At 38.7% G+C, this 19913-nt stretch overlaps 1 protein-coding gene across 5 annotated transcripts in view; it reads right to left on the bottom strand.

The window, feature by feature from the left end:
- COL25A1 (collagen type XXV alpha 1 chain) overlaps positions 1-19913 on the bottom strand; it is a 412520-nt gene that overhangs the window by 58554 nt on the left and 334053 nt on the right. For all 5 annotated transcript variants that reach the window (XM_043545532.1, XM_043545531.1, XM_043545529.1 and 2 more), the window contains exon 18: positions 14428-14472. In XM_043545532.1, the coding sequence (XP_043401467.1) occupies positions 14428-14472 (45 nt within the window). The remainder of the gene's footprint in view (positions 1-14427; positions 14473-19913) is intronic.

Consider the following 19913-nt stretch of genomic DNA (forward strand, 5'->3'; position numbering starts at 1 on the left):
CTGGGAATGACCCCTAAATATAACCCATCTGAGTGGTTTATTTGTGCTCATAAGGGGGTTCAGGGAAGCTCTGGATGGGCCTTCTGCCAGCCAGCATTCTGGCACCTACTATGACTGCTTTTGGACCACAGATAGGAGTGTGTTTGGCAAATCATATGCTCATAGAATTATTCTTTTGTCTTTTACTTTTTCTTATGTTCAGAAAAAAGTCCACATCTGTTAATGTTCCTGGATGATAAGTCACCTCAGCTCGTTTCAGTGATATCGTACTACATTTCTCAATGTAATAATGTCACTGATGCAAACTGCTGGGGTGAGGGGGCTACAGTTTACAGACAGAAATATGGTTTATAAATACCTGTTGTGCCATTTTAAATAGAAAAAAATACTTGTTGCTCTCAAAAATACATAGGTTGATGTGCTTAGTGCCACATCTATGCGTGTTCATGTACTTTACTGTGCTGCCACCTGCCAGAGCCATGCCCCTTGTGGCTGTTCTCCGCCCCTCCCCCCCACTCCCCAATATCTTAAGGCCTCCTGTGGAGATTGGGTTGATACTTGCAAATGCCCTAAAAACTCCTGCAGCTAAAAAAAGGGAGGAATTAGGACATCAGCGGATGTTCTCACAGATTTCTGCTTCTCCAGAAGAGCAATCTGGCTTCTGGTGGCACTTCTGAATGTCTCAGCAGATTCAGATTTGGTGTGGGGTCCAATCTTCACAGACTTATGAGCAACTTCACATGAAGGACAAAGTACCTTACCTCAAGCTTTTTGTCTAGTGTAGACATGTCTGAAATGTATAAAGACAAGGGCCAAATTCCAAACTCACATTATGCCCCATAGGGAAGTGGCAGATGTGCAGTACTAGTAGTGAGGGAAAATAAATCACATCAGATGAAGTGAGCTGTAGCTCATGAAAGCTTATGCTCAAATAAATTTGTTAGTCTCTAAGGTGCCACAAGTACTCCTTTTCTTTTTGCGAATACAGACTAACACGGCTGCTACTCTGAATCCAAGCTACTGTACTTGAGCCAAGAGGGAAGTGATAGATAGATAAAATGGAAAATTGATCTAATCACTGCAGTTCCCAGGAGCCACAAAGCAGGGGAAGGAAAAAAAAATGAACACAGCTCTGCTTATAGTCTTCCTAGATCATTGCTGGAGCATGGTTATATCTCTGTACTCAAGCACCAAAACCAGGAAGGGCACTGTGAACCCAGGACCTGTTGGTTCCAAATGGCAGATGGCATAGGGATGCATAAGGGTTACCGGGATCCCATTGGTCTGGTATCTACATACTATTTTGCCAGTGAGTGTCACATAGGTCTCTACTGAAAGCCTGTGTCACACTGGTCCTCATAATAATTGTGAATCTTATGTGTGGATGATATAAAAAGAGTTATGTATATCTATATTAATAATTATGTCCTTAAGGTCTGTGACTTGGGACTGGTCACCAAAAGGTGAGAAACAGATTTTTTTCAGGCAGAAGATGTTTATCTATCCGTCTACATGTACATTGATTATTGTATGTGTCACGCCTAATTTTATGGTCTGAGCAAAATGCTTATCAAGTGACTGCAAAGTCTCTGGGGTAGATCCTAGACAGGAAAACAGACGCAGCAAGGATTATCCTGTTTGCAAGTGAAGACAATGGATTTTTGGACTACAACTGCAGAGACACAGACAAACTCCGGATCTTTCCACTGAGGAGTCAACATGACAGTCTGCTTGCCTCATGAATGGAAGATCACAGCCACACCTGGCTCTAATGTGCTGGAAGGATTTTGGGTGACCTTTTGCTCTGTATGAAATGACAATGTCTCGGAAGTTAAATTTAGGCTCTAGCATGCGTGCTATGATTTTATTTTATATGTAACCCTTCGTTTCCAACATTTCAACTTGCTATCATTGAATCCCTGTTCTTTGTTACAGAAACTTATACTTGCTTTTTCAATAAACAAATCTAAGTGCTGTGTGTTAAGCGAAGCTGTGTTCTATGGTGTAACTGGTAAGCTGTGGTGTACTGTTTCTTTGGGAACAGAGGACCTGGGAATTCTGAGAGTGCCCAGTGGATCAGGGGCAGGGCACTCCCAGGAGATGCTTGGATGATGCAGGTGTTGGAGTGTGCCTATTGTTGACCTGTACAGAGAGCAAGGCCTGTGGAGGCCTGGAAGGCAGTGCTTGTGTTGCTAGAAGCTGGCGGTGTCAGGGGAGCTGACCCAGGCAAGCATAGACAGGGCAGGTGGTAGAGAGGTGCACAACCCCAGGAACCCCTTGGGAAACATCAGGCACAAATGGAGTATAATGTATTTTCAAGGAAATTCGCATGACCAAATAGGTAGCTTTAGTGTTCAAATATAAGAGTGATTTGCAAACAGAACTAAGTTTCAAACTTTAAAAAAATCATTTTTTTAACAATATAATTTATACATTGGCTGTGTATCTCTAACATCTGCCAGCTCTTCAATGTAACTACAGCATGTTTACTGACAGAAAATATCCATAAAGAGTACTTATGTGCCATTCACAATACGTGCAGGTAACTCTAGGAAGCCCATTCCCTGGCTTTTCTGTCAGCTACTCATAAAGGAAATGTTTGCTTTGCAAACAATATATGTTCATCCTACCTACTGTATAGTGCTAATATTGCCAGATTTCTGCTTTATCATAATCTACGCTGCTCAGATAACAAAGCAAATGACTTATAGGTGTGTGAAACATAATGAAAACAAACAGTTTTATCTCAGTAACGTACGCTGATGCCCCTGCAATGCAGAGGAAAAGGGAAAATCATTTTGATTAGTCCCTGCTACAGACATGACATAGAAGCCATACAGGATTATAGCTAGAAAATCAAGGACTATGATTTTTTAAAAATAATACTTGACAGTAAAAATCTAACGCAGCATATTGCCACAGGAATACAACAGTAAGGGTTGGTTCTGATCACACTTGCACAGATCTTTTACACTTGTGTAACAATTGACTTCATTGCGGTTACTTCTGATCTCCATTGGTTAAGTAAGATGAGAATCAGGCTCTAACTACTGTGGGATGCAGTATCCTTTAATGTAAGGACATAATGCCACTAGGATTCACGGTACCTGCTGTCACACACACTCATCTATTTTAGTTTAGCAAAGGATTTTTCTAGTAGGTATGATAGGTGAAAAATTCACCCCAGTGCAGAGCACTCATGCCAAGCCCTCTACCCCCAACTAGGGCCCAATGAAAGGCTCAAATAGACCCTCCAAACTGGGGTTAATGTCATCATAGATGATTACTCATATTTGCTCTTGTGTTATTCTGTTTAAAATGTATCCTCAAAAACTAAATTCACCTTGCATCACTGATTAAGTAAGCAGTAGATATCTTTCACATCTGCATTTAGTCATCTTTACTTCAGCATCAATAGGCATAAGGTGCTGGGGACAAAAGCTGTGGTCCTGGAAACCGATTCTAGATATAAGCTAATGCAGCTTGCAGTCGGATAGCAGATAAGTGTCACGTCACCATCCAGACAATCCACAGATTCTCAGACCCTGAGATGCTGAAGTGAACACTGCTGTTTATAAAATCAAGATGACCTTTAACCTTGACTTATCTAAACACCTGGTGCAGTTTCTTAAAGCAAAACAGAAGTTTTATCTTTGAAGGATCTATTATAAGCAGATCGGGCTGCAGGAAACTGATCTGGGGGCATGAAATATTGAAGGTGACATGTTAGGCAGGCAGGCAGGATTGTGGTAGGAGATTGGCCATTGGTATTTTCTAGAAGATCAACAATTCCTCTACTAATAGTACTGCCAGGAAGCTTAAAAAACCCCCACAGAGAATTGCTTGTTTGTATTTTAGCTTAAGATTTTTGTGTTCATTAGTTATGAAACACTCGCTTAGCAACTGTCATCCCAAAGACAGCCCAGGTTTTCCAACTTTTCAGATCAAGATGTTATTGATTTGTCGGGATTGAGGCAAGTTCCACCAGTTTACTTGATATCAAGATACATTCCAAAAATTATTAATTACTTCCATTATGCAAAAGGACCGATATCATTTGTTGTTATTTGTTACGCTGGTAGACCAGATGTCTGCTCATGCCAAGGTCCCAAAGCCTCAAGTGAACACGATCAAATGTGTAGCTGGAAACCAGTCTGACTCACCTATGTGTTAGTATTGCTAAAATAGGTATTAGACTTGTACCAATGTGTTCAGACTTTATGAAATACTTGTAAGTTGCTGCGTCCATTAATCTCACTTATAATATCTCTAATCCATGCAGTAAGGTAATATTGAAGTGTTTGTTCTGTAATGTACAAATGTTCTCTCTGAAACTGTAAATCCAGCCAAGAAAGAAACATCACCAAGTGAAATACTGGTTTCCACCCATGAGGAGGGGCTATCTCTGGCCCATCAGGAGGACCTATTGAATCCAAATGGGCCACTGTAAGCCATTAAAGAGCAAGAACTTTGTTGATTGCTCTCAACACAACCATGAAGAGGGGGACATGCAGAAGCACTCGTCCTATCATCTTGGCCTCAAGACAGATGGGGATAAAAATTCCTGGCCAGAAGGAATTAGAGTTAATTTTTATGCCGTTCAGACTCTAAGAGGCAAAGATTCCTAAACATAAGCAAGAGATCCCCAGGATTAACCTGAGTTAGCCCTAAAGGACTTAAAGAGATGGCATATTTCAGCACTCTACCACCATCTGAAACCTAAGACTGCAACTCGTGTGTGTGTGTGTATGTTTACCTGTTTCAACCACATAAATAACTCTCATTTCTTTTTCTTAGGCTTTGTCTACACTAGAGACCTTACAGTGGCACAGCTGTACCGAGGCAGCTAAGCTGCTGTCAGTTCTCTCGTGTAGCCGCTCTATGCCGACGGGAGAGCACTCTCATGTCGACATAATTAAATCACGCCCAAGCAGAGGAGGTAGCTATATCGGTGGGAGAAGCTCTCCCGCCAACACAGTGCTGTGCACACTACCACTTATGCTGGTTAAACACTGCTCAGGGGAACGTTTTTTTCACGCCTCTGAGTGACATTAGTTTTGCTGACATAAGTGGTGGTGTTGACATGGCGTCTGTTAATAAACCTTTAATTAATTTACTAGAGGTTTGTCTACAAGTGTTGTCTATGGTGTGAGATCTAAGGTGCAAATTGACCTGGGGTAAGTGACTGGTCCTTTGGGACTTGGAGTACCCTGAATATTTTGTGATCTTTGATGTAAAATGACCATCTATCACAGTGTCAAGCTTGCCTGGGTGGCAAGATAGTTCAGAATGCCCCAGGGGACTGTCTGTGAGTCCATGTTAAGGCTGCATAGTGCCTGAGGAGTTTACACTTGTTAGTTGGTTGAATGTGATCACATCAAACCACCGGAAACAATAATCCATACCTCTTTGTTTTCACTATGAGTGTTCATGCAATGCAGAGTTGCTATCTTGGCAAATGACAAATTACAAAGATACTTTTTGCAAACCTTGTTAGTATTATTTGAGCTCCTAATCAGGTAAACACGGGACAGCAAAATGAAAAAATGTGTTAGTCCATTAAAACAAATGGTGTGATGGACATCTAACAGAATGTAAGCTAGATAGATATTTAGCTAATATTTTATACTTAAAAGGGCTTCCAGATTCAGCAATAGGGAAGCTTGTAATTATGTTAAACTTTTTTTTGAAGACAGTCTACTTTTTTTTACCAAGATTATTATCTAGACAAATTCTTCAGTGGCTGTTTCATATTTATCAAAACTTTTATGGGAGGAAGTGGAGACAAGCTTTAATATGAGAGGCTAAGGGTAAGAGCAACACCATTTACTGTGGGTATCTTGCTTGCCATACCTTGCAAATTTGTACTTTGCTTTTAGCCCCCTAATGGTGAAAACACCACCTGTTGTGCTAATGGCATTTTAATCACCAGTAATTTGTTGAAGGATTTACACTGCAACTTATTAGCTGTAGATTTCTAACCACTTACTGACTTAGGTTGTGTCGTCATCTCACAGTTCATATGCAGATCAACAGAATTATTTAACACTTAACACTTTAAATAGGTCTACTCTGCATCAAGTGCCTGGAAAATATTTCTGTAGCATATGGACTTTAAAAATAATATAAATATGCTGCTTAGAATAACACAAACTAAATATATATGCAACAACTGTTGGTAAGTAGTATACATTTGGTTGCAAAGGAGTAACTAGGGCTTTGCTTTTATCATTAATGTTCTAATGACATAATTTATTTCTCAGTCAGAACTATGTATGCACAAATAAACTGAACCTTAAAAACAAAAATTGTACCAAAGAGCCTGACAACTTTTTAAAAATTTGCTGACATCTTTGACCTTCTGTTGGTGGTGAGAGATGCTTAAGCTTGAAAGCTTGACATTGTCTCTCTCACCAACAAATGTTGGTCCAATAAAAGATATTACCTCACCCACCTTGTCTCTCTAATACCCTGGGACCAATGCAGCCACAACAACACTGCATATTTTTGACCTCCAGCAGTCAGTGATGCAGAAATTATATTATTGGGGAATTTAAAGGTATTTTAATTCTCTCATTGAAATACTTATGTAAGGCAATAAAAAAAATATGGGCCCAATTCTCCCTGCCATAGAAAAAAATCTTGCCAGGGCAAAGACCCTCCCAGAACACCATGTGAAGCTGTGTTATAGTGATCAGAGGTTCCTCGGTCTGAAGCGTTTATGGTAGTTACATGGAAGTGGGAGGGCAAAGGACATTTAGGCCAGGAATCTCCAAGGAATACAGGCTTAAGCCTTACAGACCCCCAGTCAAACCTGCCAAGCACTTGTCCTTCCCATTTGACAAACCACTCACTCTACCACCCCAGTGCTTTACTGCAAACCCCTCTTTAAAGTTAATATTGCTCCCAGCATGAACCTCTGTAGCTATATGCTTTGGAGTTCTCTGCTAATGGCTGCATATGGCGGATCCTCCACGACCCACCAGCCCCTTGCTCAGCAACGTACCACCCGCCCCGCCCCCATGCACACTGCAGAGCCCCAGACCCAAGATAGCCCACTGCAGAGAGGGTCCAATCCATTTTTTCAATGCCCTCTTCCATTTGTGCTCCTATTAGCAGGGAGAGCTATGGACTGTGCAAACGGAATATCCTCATTTTATCCAGTCGACCAGATATATAGTTAGCCCATCATACATAGGGATGTGCCAGCCCTAAAAGACTCTCATGACTCATGCCTAGGCATATTTAAAATAGAAACAATATGAGCTGTATTCCTTCCTTTATGCTATTAAGAGATTTAGAGGCAGATTGAGATTAAAAAGAACAAAATAAAGCAACTTCAGTGAAAGCAATGAAGTACATCAGGCCTGAATTTGAGCCACTGCCTCCTCTGTTGAGTCTCAGACACTGGCATCTGCTGTCCTTTAGTTCCTATTTTGCTTTCAGAAGGACTACAATAGTGAGCTTACGGTAAGGAACTGAAGGGGGTAAAGGTAAACCCCATAAACAATGATCCACGTTTTCTTAGACCTCTGTTTTGATTTCTGACACTAATTCAGAATTGGCTCCATAGGTGCCCCATTGCACAGGCTCCCTGGCTCCCTCATCACCCATGAAACCATATTTTGACTTTCTGATCAACCCAGTTGCCTAATCAACTTCTTAACTTGGAAAAATATCTCTGGTTTTGTATTTATGACCATTTGTTCAGTTTTTATGATTCGTTAGAGGCAAAATGTATTATTCTTTAACCTGCCTAAAAACCCAAAGCTTCAGCTTATAACCAGACTCCGTTTTCTACAACATTTATTGCCTTTTAGTGAGTCCAATTTTCATTTTAAGAAAAGTGCAGTGGTGCTTGAAAAATATGTGCTGATTTGCAAGGGTGCTAAAAGTATCAGCAATAATTCTGACGAATGTGTCATGATTCTGCATGCATTAGTCATACAGAATACTTCTTACTTAAAGGCTAATTAGAATTCAAGTCAGCACGATACCTGCTTTTGAGGATTACAGTAAAAACATTTGTTGTAATAAGAGCCTTGTTTTTTCCTAAAGGCAGCCAACTTTTGCAATGATTGATCTGCTAAATTATTAGAAGAAAAGAATGAGACTCTATAGTCTGTCCAAAAAATTGTTTTCCTCTAGAACCAAGTTAGATGACAAATTTAAGGGGCTTTTGTTGCTAATATTAAAAATGAACTGCAACTGTTTTTACTCATTTATGACTATATAAAATCAAGAAAACATTTTCTATGGTGGCATTACATCGTAAGAGTGTTTTCAGTTTACTATTTGAGGTCTCCATTATGGCTGATAAAATCCCTGATTTCTGAATACATGGGTCTGCTAATTGGACTCTCAGATCATTCAACTGGATTCTAAATTTGGACTGACTTTATCCGGCACAAAGAAGCAAATTAAAAGACACTGTAAACCAGTTTCACTCTACCAAATCCATCTTTTAACCTGTAACAGCTTTTGGGGAAACAGAATTCACATCCTGTGTTTCAGTTACTTATGTTTTCCCCTTTTCTCACTTCCCTAGTACGTTTGTGTCTTTTCCAGGAAAGAAATCCTGGCTTTTGTGGATTTAGAGGATATTGTTTCTGATGGATTGCAAAGAATTGCATATATCCTGAGGAATGCCATAGCAAATGCTCTTGCCACCTGCAACAGTTAGTCGTTCATTCACAGTCCACTGTCAATGAGGAGTTCATATTCTGGTCTTGATTTTCAAAATTAGGTCTGGGCAATTACATGCCTAATTTGTGCAATTGCCATAGTGACATAAGGAAATTAGATAAGTGGGCATGCAAATGTACAGTTAGTTGTGTAACTACTTTCTGTGCATCCAACTACCTGATTTATGCATCTATTACAATCCTGGTAACAGCATATTCAAATTAGGTGTACAACTGTGTATTATTTTTGTACATATAATTCCATGTACCTACTTTTGAAAGCAGGTCTATAAATCAATGTAACAAACAGTATAAACCTTCCTGATATTACTTCCTCCCACTGTCCATTTTTATCACGACACACATTTCATTGAACTCTACTCTCCAGCATTTGACCTGCATGCACTATCTATTTTTTCTACTCCCAGAGATAACCTACCCCCAGGACATCATTATTTGGATGAGGAAAGGGTAGGAGTTAACCAACCTGCATGTTTCACCAGGGATTTCAAATGTGGGCACATGCATATTAGGAAGCTGTGCAAGTGTTCACAAAAGATAGTTTGGGGTTGAATTTCTTCAGTTTTCAGTGACTTCAGTGAGCTGTTCAGCACTTCTGAAAATCAAAGGATTTTTATTTAGATGCCAGTCACAAGGTGAACTGCTCTGTTTAGAGGGGTTCAAGATCCAGCCCTGATCTTTCTTCTGATTTCTGTCCAGAAAGAAGGAATTTTTGGAATGATGGTCTCTAGGACTAATAAAAGTTGTAGCTTGGCAGCAACGCATGCGTGAAACGGGAGCAGAGATATAAGAGTTCCCTTCTTCCCAGTAAGGGAGACGCCATGGAAAACGTAAGACCTGTTGTGAATTTTTTTAAAGAGAGAAAGGAAAACCTGAAGAACACAGGAATGGCTTGTGGATTCCTCTCTAAAGAGAACCAGGCAAAGGATCTACAATGCCTTGGAAACCTGTCAGCCCCTCTAATGCCAAAAAACAGAGCAAGGACTAAACAGACCAGGCCAAAGAAAAAGAGAATAGAGAGTAAGCATCTCCATGGCAAGCCAGTTCAATAGCATCTAAATAAGGGATTTAGGATCCTAACTCTAGGCACCCAGGTTTGAAAATTTTGGCTTTTGTTTTTAAAGTTTTGTCTGCATGGGAGTCACTTTTCTATTGGATGCAAAGTTTATTTGACTCTTCCAGAACTTAAAACTTTGGTTCTGAAAAGTTTTAAGTATTTCAAACATGATTCTTAGGCCACTAAGTCCCACTGTGCAAGCAAGGAACAAGATCCTGGGATACAGTAAGAGAGAGAAAAAATGAAATTCAAATACAAAATATAAATGAAGGTTGGAATTGTCTTTGCTTTCAATAAAGCGAATATGGGACAGACCCTGAGGTCCTTAGTCAGTTTTTACTGAGTCCTTACTCAGGCAAAATTTCTAATGATGTCATGCAGCTGAGAACAGAGTATGTTGGCTTGGATCGAAACCACATGGCCTGTATAAGCAACTATGTAGAAAGATGTAGGTGACTGAGTTGGCAACTCTATAGTCTCTCTCAGTGTTGAGAATAGAGCAAACTCTTATATGTAGGTCTCTCCCTGTCACAAAACAAGTAGGGCAGAGAAGCCAAATCCTTCAATGAGAGTTTGCTTGAATAAGGGCTGATTTAAAAACTCAGCTGGGACCTCAAGATTTGCCCCAGTATTTGTCTCATAAAATGAGAGGAACAAGAAGACAGATCATGTCTACTGTTGATGGAAAGCCTGTTCTTGCACAATATACTATATTGGGCCAACTATTGCAAACAGCTCATCTTCTGGTAAAGGTAAAGCTGGGATAATGTAAAATTTAATGACTGTATTGATTAAATGCCACAAAATTGAACCAGGCTAATAGAATACCTTGAGAGAAGGTCTAGAGATCACAAATGAATGAAATTACAAATGCCTCCGATTTCAATAGGTGAGCCATTTTGTATGTACTTTTTATGACTTCTTGAAGAGTGGGATAAAACAAAGTTACTACATTTTTGTCGTACTGAAAGTATTCTGCATCCTTTTGGCATCAGTAATAGGGTCTTACTAAAGGCTAACATGAGATGTCACAGAGATGAGTCAATATTCTGTGTTTAGGTGCTTTACTCATTTTCCTGAATGACATGGTGGAAAACATTCAGATGCTCATTAAGTTTCCAGCCATTCCTAAACAGCAACAGATGGTCAAGAAAAGTTTCTACAATATGTCACAGCTGGCTTCACCACAGTCCTGGAAATAACTGACTGAAGTTCTGTACTCTCTGTGGCACCTTTGATAATGAAAGGGATGAAAGAGATCAGGAAGCACTCCCAAAACATCCATATGCATATAGTGAATGAGCCAAGGAATATAATTAATAACGTCTTTGTCACATATACTGAATTCACACAAGATACTAATGTGCCTTTTAGATGCTGCCACTCATTCAGAGTGAAATCATGTTCAACCAATCTCTAACTGGCTATCTTGAAGATATACTGAACTGCTGCATTAAATAACTAATTGAATAATTGCACATTATGAAGTTGAAACTTTTCTACTGACTGATGCTTATTAATGTTGTAAGTGACTTTGGCTACTCTTTCCAAATGATCTTAATGGATCCCTTTTCAAATGTACCACATCCAGCACAAGAAAGATAAGAGGCAGTTTGAAAGATTCACTGATTGAAATGACCTTTGAGTTTAAAAGTTTACACAAAGATTGCTTTCAAACTTATACCATAAACAGCGTACTTGCTATTTACAGTTGCATACTGTGTTTTATTATACAGCCTGTCACAGTGGACAGGTTCAGAGGAGATTAGCTGAGAAGAATTTGTAGATGAAATGACACATTTAAGGAACAGAAAAGGTTATACCTCATATTTATCACATGATATCCATAAAACAGGAGAATGCCTAGGTGTTGTGTTCTGCTCTTGTCCATCAGAGTTACAAGAATGGAAGACATTAAGTGAAGCTTTCTTAGAATTTGGTGGCACAAGAGAAAGCCTCCCCTGCCCTGCTTCTCATATGCCATGAAGAAGCCTATGTGTATCAGTTCGTAGACTACCAGCCAATTCCAAGGGGATTTGTAACACATGCTCCTCAGTCATCTGCATCCTTCTCCATAATATACACTGATGTAGGCCATGTTACTGTAAATTTGATCAAAGGCAAAATACATGTACCTTTATTATTTCTTCATTCACCTGACTAGCTCATCCAAGGTAGCTTCCTATGACTTAATGTTCCCTTGATCCTCTCTTGGGGATTCAGTTTTCCACTGATAGTGCCATGCTCCCCTGAGGGTTTGGTCAGGGAATGTAACTTTAAACAGCATCCAATGCTCCATAAGAATCTGTGCATTTTAGATACAATGCCAGTACCTGTCCTACCACTGCTTCCCACCTTTGGGGTGGCAATGGCTGTCTGCAGGCTCCCCAGTGAAACAGCATTCAAAGGCATCTCAAATAATGCCACACACATCCAGGCAGGCTTTTCACCACCAGGGGCCTGGTCTGTTCTATATAGATCCTTATACCATAGTATCTGAACACCTAGAGTTCAGTGTTGAACTGGCTGGGAATTGAACCTGGGCCTCCTATGTGGCAGGTATGAATTCTACCACTGAACCCTACGTTATTCCAGCAGAAGTCAGCATCACCCCAGAGGCTTAATGCTGGAAAACATCTATTCCACAATATCCAGAACTTCATGCTTCCCCCATTTCTCACATCATTAATCTTTTGTCTCTCAAGTGGACCTATCTACCACTCTCTTTGTGCTGCCATCATCTCCAAAACGATAGTATGTGAAGAGACAAAAGCACAAATAAAGGCTGAAGGTGACTGCTTTCTCATAAGTTTGAAACAGCCGTATACAAAGTGCACTAGGGAATTTTTAGTGTGCTGCAGCAGGGTCCACACAGGCAGTGCACGGCAGGCTGCAGCACTGTAGATTCACACCCCAGCTTGCCGCACACTAAATGTTCAACTAGACATTCCCTGAGAGACATGTTTAAATTAGTTTTAGATTTTTTGGGGTCCAGCTGTCAGCGACAGTCACTGGAGTCTTTGCAGATCACCTGTCATAGTATAGTATCAATAACCACGAGTCAAAGGGTGCTCGAAAGAGAATTCATTATTGTGGATGGTCCCCTTTAGAAATCTAGAAAAAAAAAGAAATGAAAATTCCTTTCTAGGAACTGAATCCGTACTAGGAGATGTGGCTCTGATTTTTTCCAACGGGCTTCATCTTTCTTCTCATTAAAATGTATATGTTGCAATGGGAACTATCTCAAAAGTGCTCATTCTGCTAGCCCCCAGAAGATGTTACCGTAATAAGATCTTCTAGCTTGGTTGCCTCAATCTCAGGTTTTTCAGTGCCCAAAGCCAGTTTTGATAATTGCTCTTAATCTGCTGGCAGTGACCTCCAACTGAACTATACTAAGGACACACTACAAAACAAATGTTATTTCTATACTGACTTTCCAAAGTAGATAGAGATAATCACTAAAAGTGTTTCTTTGTATATATTAAGGTCCCATCTACACTATAAATTTAACCATTCTGAAGGATCCATTTGCAACATGATCTTTCACGACACAGTAAACCATGGTTCTTTCTTACAGAACAGACAGGACCTAACATAATTTCTATCTCCAGGTCCTGCACCTTTCAGTATTAAGACACATAAGTCCACATTTTAAAATAAGCACACATGCTCTTGCATGTGCAAGATGTCCAATCAACTCCTCTTATTATTTTCCACAAATGAAAAATGGACACTAAGTTAAAACATTGTGGCACTTGACAACTGTCACTGAGCAAGCTACTGCAAATGTTATACACTTTTGAAGGAAAGCCTGGTCCCACTGGTCAAAGGGGATTTCATCCCCTGTATTTCATCCCCTGTATTCAGTGGGGAGAAAATAAAAGCTCTCCATCAGCTGTTCACAGGCCCATGCTGAAAATGGAATATAAGGAAATTCTAAGAGGTTTCATTGTCTGAAAGAATAACCCCTGCCATGAAAGAGAAGCAATCAACTCAGTCAGCTGTCATTCAGAACATTTCAAATCTGCTCACTTTTTATAGTATAATACAGTATGAATCAAACTGAGTTCCAGTATAATTGGCAGCAACTCCCAATGCAACGCCAGGGTTGAACTGACTCCATGTCTTTTATAATAATTTGCCTAAATATAACAGGCAGACTGGAAGTCAGCAGATAAACCAGCTATTGGTCCACAGATTGTCTGACTGCTTAATGGTGATATTGGATAAAGTATTCTTATTCAAATATTTTGACTTCTCAGTGGAAATTACTAATAAACAATGAGAGCAGAGATTATTTTTGCTCATAGCTGGTCCTCCACAATTTGTGGATAATGAAGACAGTTCTTTGGCTGTTAGCTTTGCAGGTTCTGTAGGCTATTGTTAGTGGCAAATACTAATTAAACTGCAAACAAACATTGATGACAAGCCTCCTGAATTAAATAAAAATGTAAAAAAGACATTATTTTTAAAGGAGTCCAGGTTTTTTTTTCAAAGTAAGCTGACATTTTACTGCACATTAAAGTGCAAGGCATATTGTTCATTCATTCATATATAGATGATCAATTTTCTGTGTAAGGCCTTCATGTGACAAAATCCTTTTTAAAATAAAAAATGTTTAGGAAGATGTAAGTACTACTATACAGATATTATGGTTGTATTTACCTTTATCCCAGGGAGTCCAGGAAGCCCAGGAAGACCTGGTTCACCCTATACAGGAAAATTACATAACATTACAGAACAATATTCATTTATAATTGGTATCCAGAAAACAACCAGGTATACACTGTAGTAGGTATAGTATGAAATCACACACACACACCATGATTGCTATTCATTTCAGGGATCACAGATACTCAGGCCAACACAATGTACATTAAAGGGCTTGCTAACCTAGAAGTATGACTAAAATGTTTAAACGGAATGCCTAAATTTAGTCTCTTAAATCTACATTTAAGTACTTAAACATTTCCTGTGGATTTAGAAGCCTAACTAGACACACAGGTTGAAAATTCTGGCCAGTATTTTTATCAAAAGAAGAGGGAATAAATAGTATTAATTAAATAACATGAATACTGACATTTACTGCATTTGCAATAATTCTGCAAAACTGCAATTGCAGATATTTAATTCTTTCCCCTATTCAGTTATTGGCTGGATAGGGTGCTGTGTAACTGTCCAGTTTAGCTACAAATGTGGCCAAAAATTTAATTTAATTTGTACATTTTCAGGGGGATTACTCAATTACAATTAACTATCATTTTTATAGAACCATCAACACTCTCCACATTTCAGTGTAAATGCACACACACGTTCACATCCACAACACCACAAAGTACCATAAGCAAATAAACTAAAACTACTTCTAATAAATACCCTGCTTATTTAGCAATGCAATAAAAAAGAACAAAATACTCTACTTTCAAGAAGAAAATGTGTAACAGGAATTGAAGACTGAACACATTCATTCTGGAATGAAGTTGATATTTTTCTATGGGAGAGAAGGACAAGCACAACATTTACACACATACAATCATCCTAAGAAGTTAGTTGAAATGGTGCTGAAATGATGTCCTCTTAGGAGAAGGAAAACGATGAACACCAAAAATCAAAGGGCATTAGGAATATAATGGATGTAATAATTTTGATTTCAAGGACAAAACAATTGGACAGACAGTAGATTTCCAGCTATCATAGAGAGACCTGAACCAAAGCCCAGGATCTGAACATCCCTGAATTATAGGGAAGATCAGGTCCAAACTTTGTAGCTGGTCCCTACCTCTATAACGGGTTGAACTAAACTCTAGATTCATCCATTCCTGAACTTTACAGAAATCCAGATCTCAATTTTGTGGTTTGGGCCAGTGCATGGAGATTATAAGCACACACAAATTCCTCAGCTTACATAACCAACTGCACTATATTTTTAGGTAATGATATTAAAACGTACTTGAAGAATTTCTAGCAAATTTACAATCTGCCACAACAAAACCAAAAAAAGAATAGTTGATTTGAAAATTGATTTGCCAAACGAAAGAATTGTGAAACATTTTAGGAGGACCCAAGCCCATCTTCCTTGCAGATTTCAGTCATTCCAGAATTTTAACAAATCTTTCTGACTGAAGCTACTGAAAAGGACAATCCACTTTGGAAATTTTAAATGTGAAATACAATAAAGGAATGGAGGACAGGATATCATTTTCAGAAGATTCTATTACCAGTTGATATACTGCCTACCATTGTCTAACAGACACTGAGCCATTACTCCTGTTTAAAGAGTAATTCTCTGAACAGGATGTATTACATTCACTCTCGATATAGTATTAGCCCAAAAGTTCTACTCCATCTTTTTTTTTCTTGCATGAAGAGTCAGATATGCTAGTGAAACAAAGATATTAATACTATAATCTGTCAATTACTTTCATTGACGTGGACATGACTTTTTCTCCTTCTGTTTTAAAATAAGTAAAATTCAGTTCTAAATATAAATGTTTAATCATTATAATTAATATATCTTTTATTATTATTTTATTTGTATTGCCATGGCATGCACAGTCCACGATCAGGGCTCGGGACCTCACTGTACTAGGCACTTCACACACATATAACAAAAAGACAGTCCCTTCCTTGGAGAACTCAAATTCTAAGTACACTAACTAAAGTGATTAAACTGTACTCTTCAAGGCAAGATTAAAAATACATTTCAAATACTCGTATTCTATTATGAAGTTCATTGAAGTTGAATGGACAGTATTTTCATTCCTTAACTTTTTTCAAAATATACGTTTGATATGATTTATGAGATTAAATGACTCCAAAGACAAACAAAAGCTGAATACAAACTCCAGTCTATCAAACTAAAGCAGTCAAATATTCTAAGTTGTTATAGAACATATATAATGTACGTGGGCTACATCTTAATGTACATGGCACACCTATCCTTTTTTCATACATTCACACACAGACGTATTTCATTCAGTCATACACAAATATCCTCACATATGAATCAATACATGAATAAATGCACAACACGGACCAAAACTTAATGTCTTTGCTCTGTCCTTTTTATTATTTTATGGTGCACAATGGGAGTTTTTCATGAGTAAAGACTAAGGCTCCAATACTACGTTGAGATCTGGAACTTCAGTGGGTTTCCACACATATCTACTCTAGTGAATACTAATGGAGGATCAAATTCTTGGTATTTAATCAGAGAAAACTCCCATTGGGTGCTGTAAAAATAGATGTACATTCTGAAGGTGTCCTCATAATAGGAAAGAACAAAAGTTTGGGAAATTGACATTTGACACAGTTCATGCCTATATAAACGTTTCTCATTGCTAGTTTTTTTGTGTCTTCATTATATTTACACTCAAATAGTGAATCTCATTTAAAGTGTGATATTTAAATGTAGATTGATATGTATTTATCCATTAATCTGTACATGCATGGTATATATATAAGAAATGTCAAACCCTCATTTCATACTTATTACTTATTCAAGAAAAGCTCACATTGTCTGCAATGGGAGTTTTGCCTGAGTAAGAACTATAGGATTTAGCCCATATTCTCTATTCACAGGGAAGTAAAAATATAAGGCAAAATTACCCTCTGATCCATAATACAGGTCTTTTATTCATGCAGTTCAGATCTCTATCAGACATTCTGCACTTGTTCTACGTACTGAACTCAGACTGGTGTGACTTGGAGTTCCATGTAGGACGGATTACAGACTACACAACAGAGATCTGCACTTCAGTGAATAAAATACCTTTACTGTGGATCAGAGAGGAGAATTTTTCTCACAGGGTCAAATTTTTAAAGACCAGAAGCAGAAGTCCATATATGTGCATTTGTGCAAGAAACCGGTTAATTGCACAAGCAAACAGATATTTTATGAGCAATAACCTGTTTGTTTTGCACATTCAATTGACAGATATGCTCATGTAAATACAAGTGATTATGAACCTCAGCATCTATTCATTAAAACTTTGGCCCATCTTATTTCAGTGAGAGACTGTTTTTATTTACAGTATTATCTTCACATCAATTTCTTGGTATTACATTTACAGTGATCTTGCAGAGAACATATTTTTGCCTCCAGATTGTAAGGTTTGAAAATAATTATATATGTGTGTGTGTGTGTGTGTATACACACATAATGAAGGGAAACATATGGGCTAAGTGGCACAATGCATAAATCCACAAGCCTTTTGCCTCTAAAGTACTGAGTTCAAATATGATTTACAGTAGATCACAAGTGAAATATGTTCTGTGGTTTCAAAGTAGCCACTAGACCACATCACAAAACAATCACTCACTTTAGTCTGACTGGCAATATATGCTCCAAGTGTGGCCTGATGCTGAAACTGGAGGGTGTACTGAGGTCAAGACTGAGGTGCATTGGAAGGGCAGTGTAAGGAAATGTGCACAGTCCCTTCTGGTACAGCAAGGTGCTGAAGTAAGTTTAAGGATCATGCCCCAATTCACTCGTAAGTTTAAAAAAAGAGAACTATAAAATACAGAGAGAGAATGAGTATTCCAAATATTATGGGCAATGTAAATGTTTGAGACAAAAGCCTGGCACTTTCTTTCCATAACATCATATGCAACCACACAAAGACAAGCTCATCACTTATAAAACTCTACATTAATCTGAAGTTCGTGGCTACTGGTTATTTATCTATATTACATCTATTATATCAAACCTGATTGCATTGGGCAGTGAGATCAGTATCTTGCTAATAAATCACTGCTAGTTGTTCCCTGCCTAGCAGGTAGCAAATGAGAGTATGGATCTAAACATTTAAAGTGCATTCTGTAGTTTATTATCCAAGTAGAACATGCAGTACATGATGCACAATGATTCCATAGGTTAAAACTGCTTTCGCTAGCTCTCCTACTCGAAACTGAGCTTTACTAACAAATTTAATTTGCATACCATAATAATCGTATAGAGTCTGTTACAAATCATTCCGATTAAAACCTGCCAAGTAGAGAAACTCAGCTGCAATTCTGTCTTTTACTGATTTAAAAAAAAATGGTTTCTCAGAGTTCCATATGGCCATAAAAAGGAACTGAGTTTTAGAATATAGCTGGCCTGATATTCCCTATATACAGTGTATGATTTTACTTGTCCCCTGACCTGAGTACTGGAAAATCTCCAAAGTGTATCTTGCAGATTAAATTTCCAGTTCTCCTGTTGGGATAGGGGAGAGGTTTCTTACTTTACAAGAGGTGGGGATGGTGAAGGGTTGTTCCCAGGAAACACTGTACACTCCAGAGGGAAGCCAAACTGCTACCCCACACCTCCCAGGATTGTAGTGTTAAAATCCAACCTCTCCTTGATGTTCTGCTAGCACCTTCAGGCTCCTTGAGGAGACACACAGTCACTAGCTTTCCCATCTGTGCCTGCATCCTATCCTATCCTCTGAAAAAGGGTCAAAGGCATGGAGGGGGCAGGCAATGGTGCTTGGTGCACCATTCACTTCCTATTGGCAATTTCCTAGGCCAAGAGGGCATCATGCCATATTGAGCAGCTGTTCCCCACTACACCTCCTCCCAACCAAGGAAGCTCTGGCAGCACAGTGTCCAGTGGAAAGGCTTCTCGGGGGGGAGGGGAAGGGTAGCACATAGTGGAGCTACTTGCTCCTAACTTTTCAATGCTTGTGTCCGCTTCTACCAGTTTAGCTCCTCACTACCAGCACAAGTGAGAGAGAACATCCAGCCCTAGAGTCAATATTTATTTCATCTTAATGAGGTGTAATAACATACTATAATCTGCAGGTCAATATTTAGTCAAACATGCAAGGGTAAGTTGTCAACATTCAGACAGCAGAGCCATTCTTTGTTAGTTTCAGACAGCTGAGATAGTGCAAACTTTCAGTGTGGAAAAAAGTGCCCTGTAGTTATAAGAGTGGGTGGGTTATTCTAATTCTCACTTTTCACTCTAGCCAGTGTCACTGTTACTCTGAAACTCTTATTCAAGTTTTTTTCAAAACTCAAAATCATCATAAACAAAATGTGCATAGACCTTGAGCAATCAGTTAAATTGCACTATCTTGCAATCATTGCTATGACCAAACAAGCAATTTATGTGCAAGACGGAATCTCCAGTACTAATGTTTTGTATAAACAAGATTTGACGGCAA

Source organism: Chelonia mydas, chromosome 4 (genome assembly GCF_015237465.2).
Source record: "Chelonia mydas isolate rCheMyd1 chromosome 4, rCheMyd1.pri.v2, whole genome shotgun sequence".
In the NCBI taxonomy this organism is placed as follows: domain Eukaryota; kingdom Metazoa; phylum Chordata; order Testudines; family Cheloniidae; genus Chelonia; species Chelonia mydas.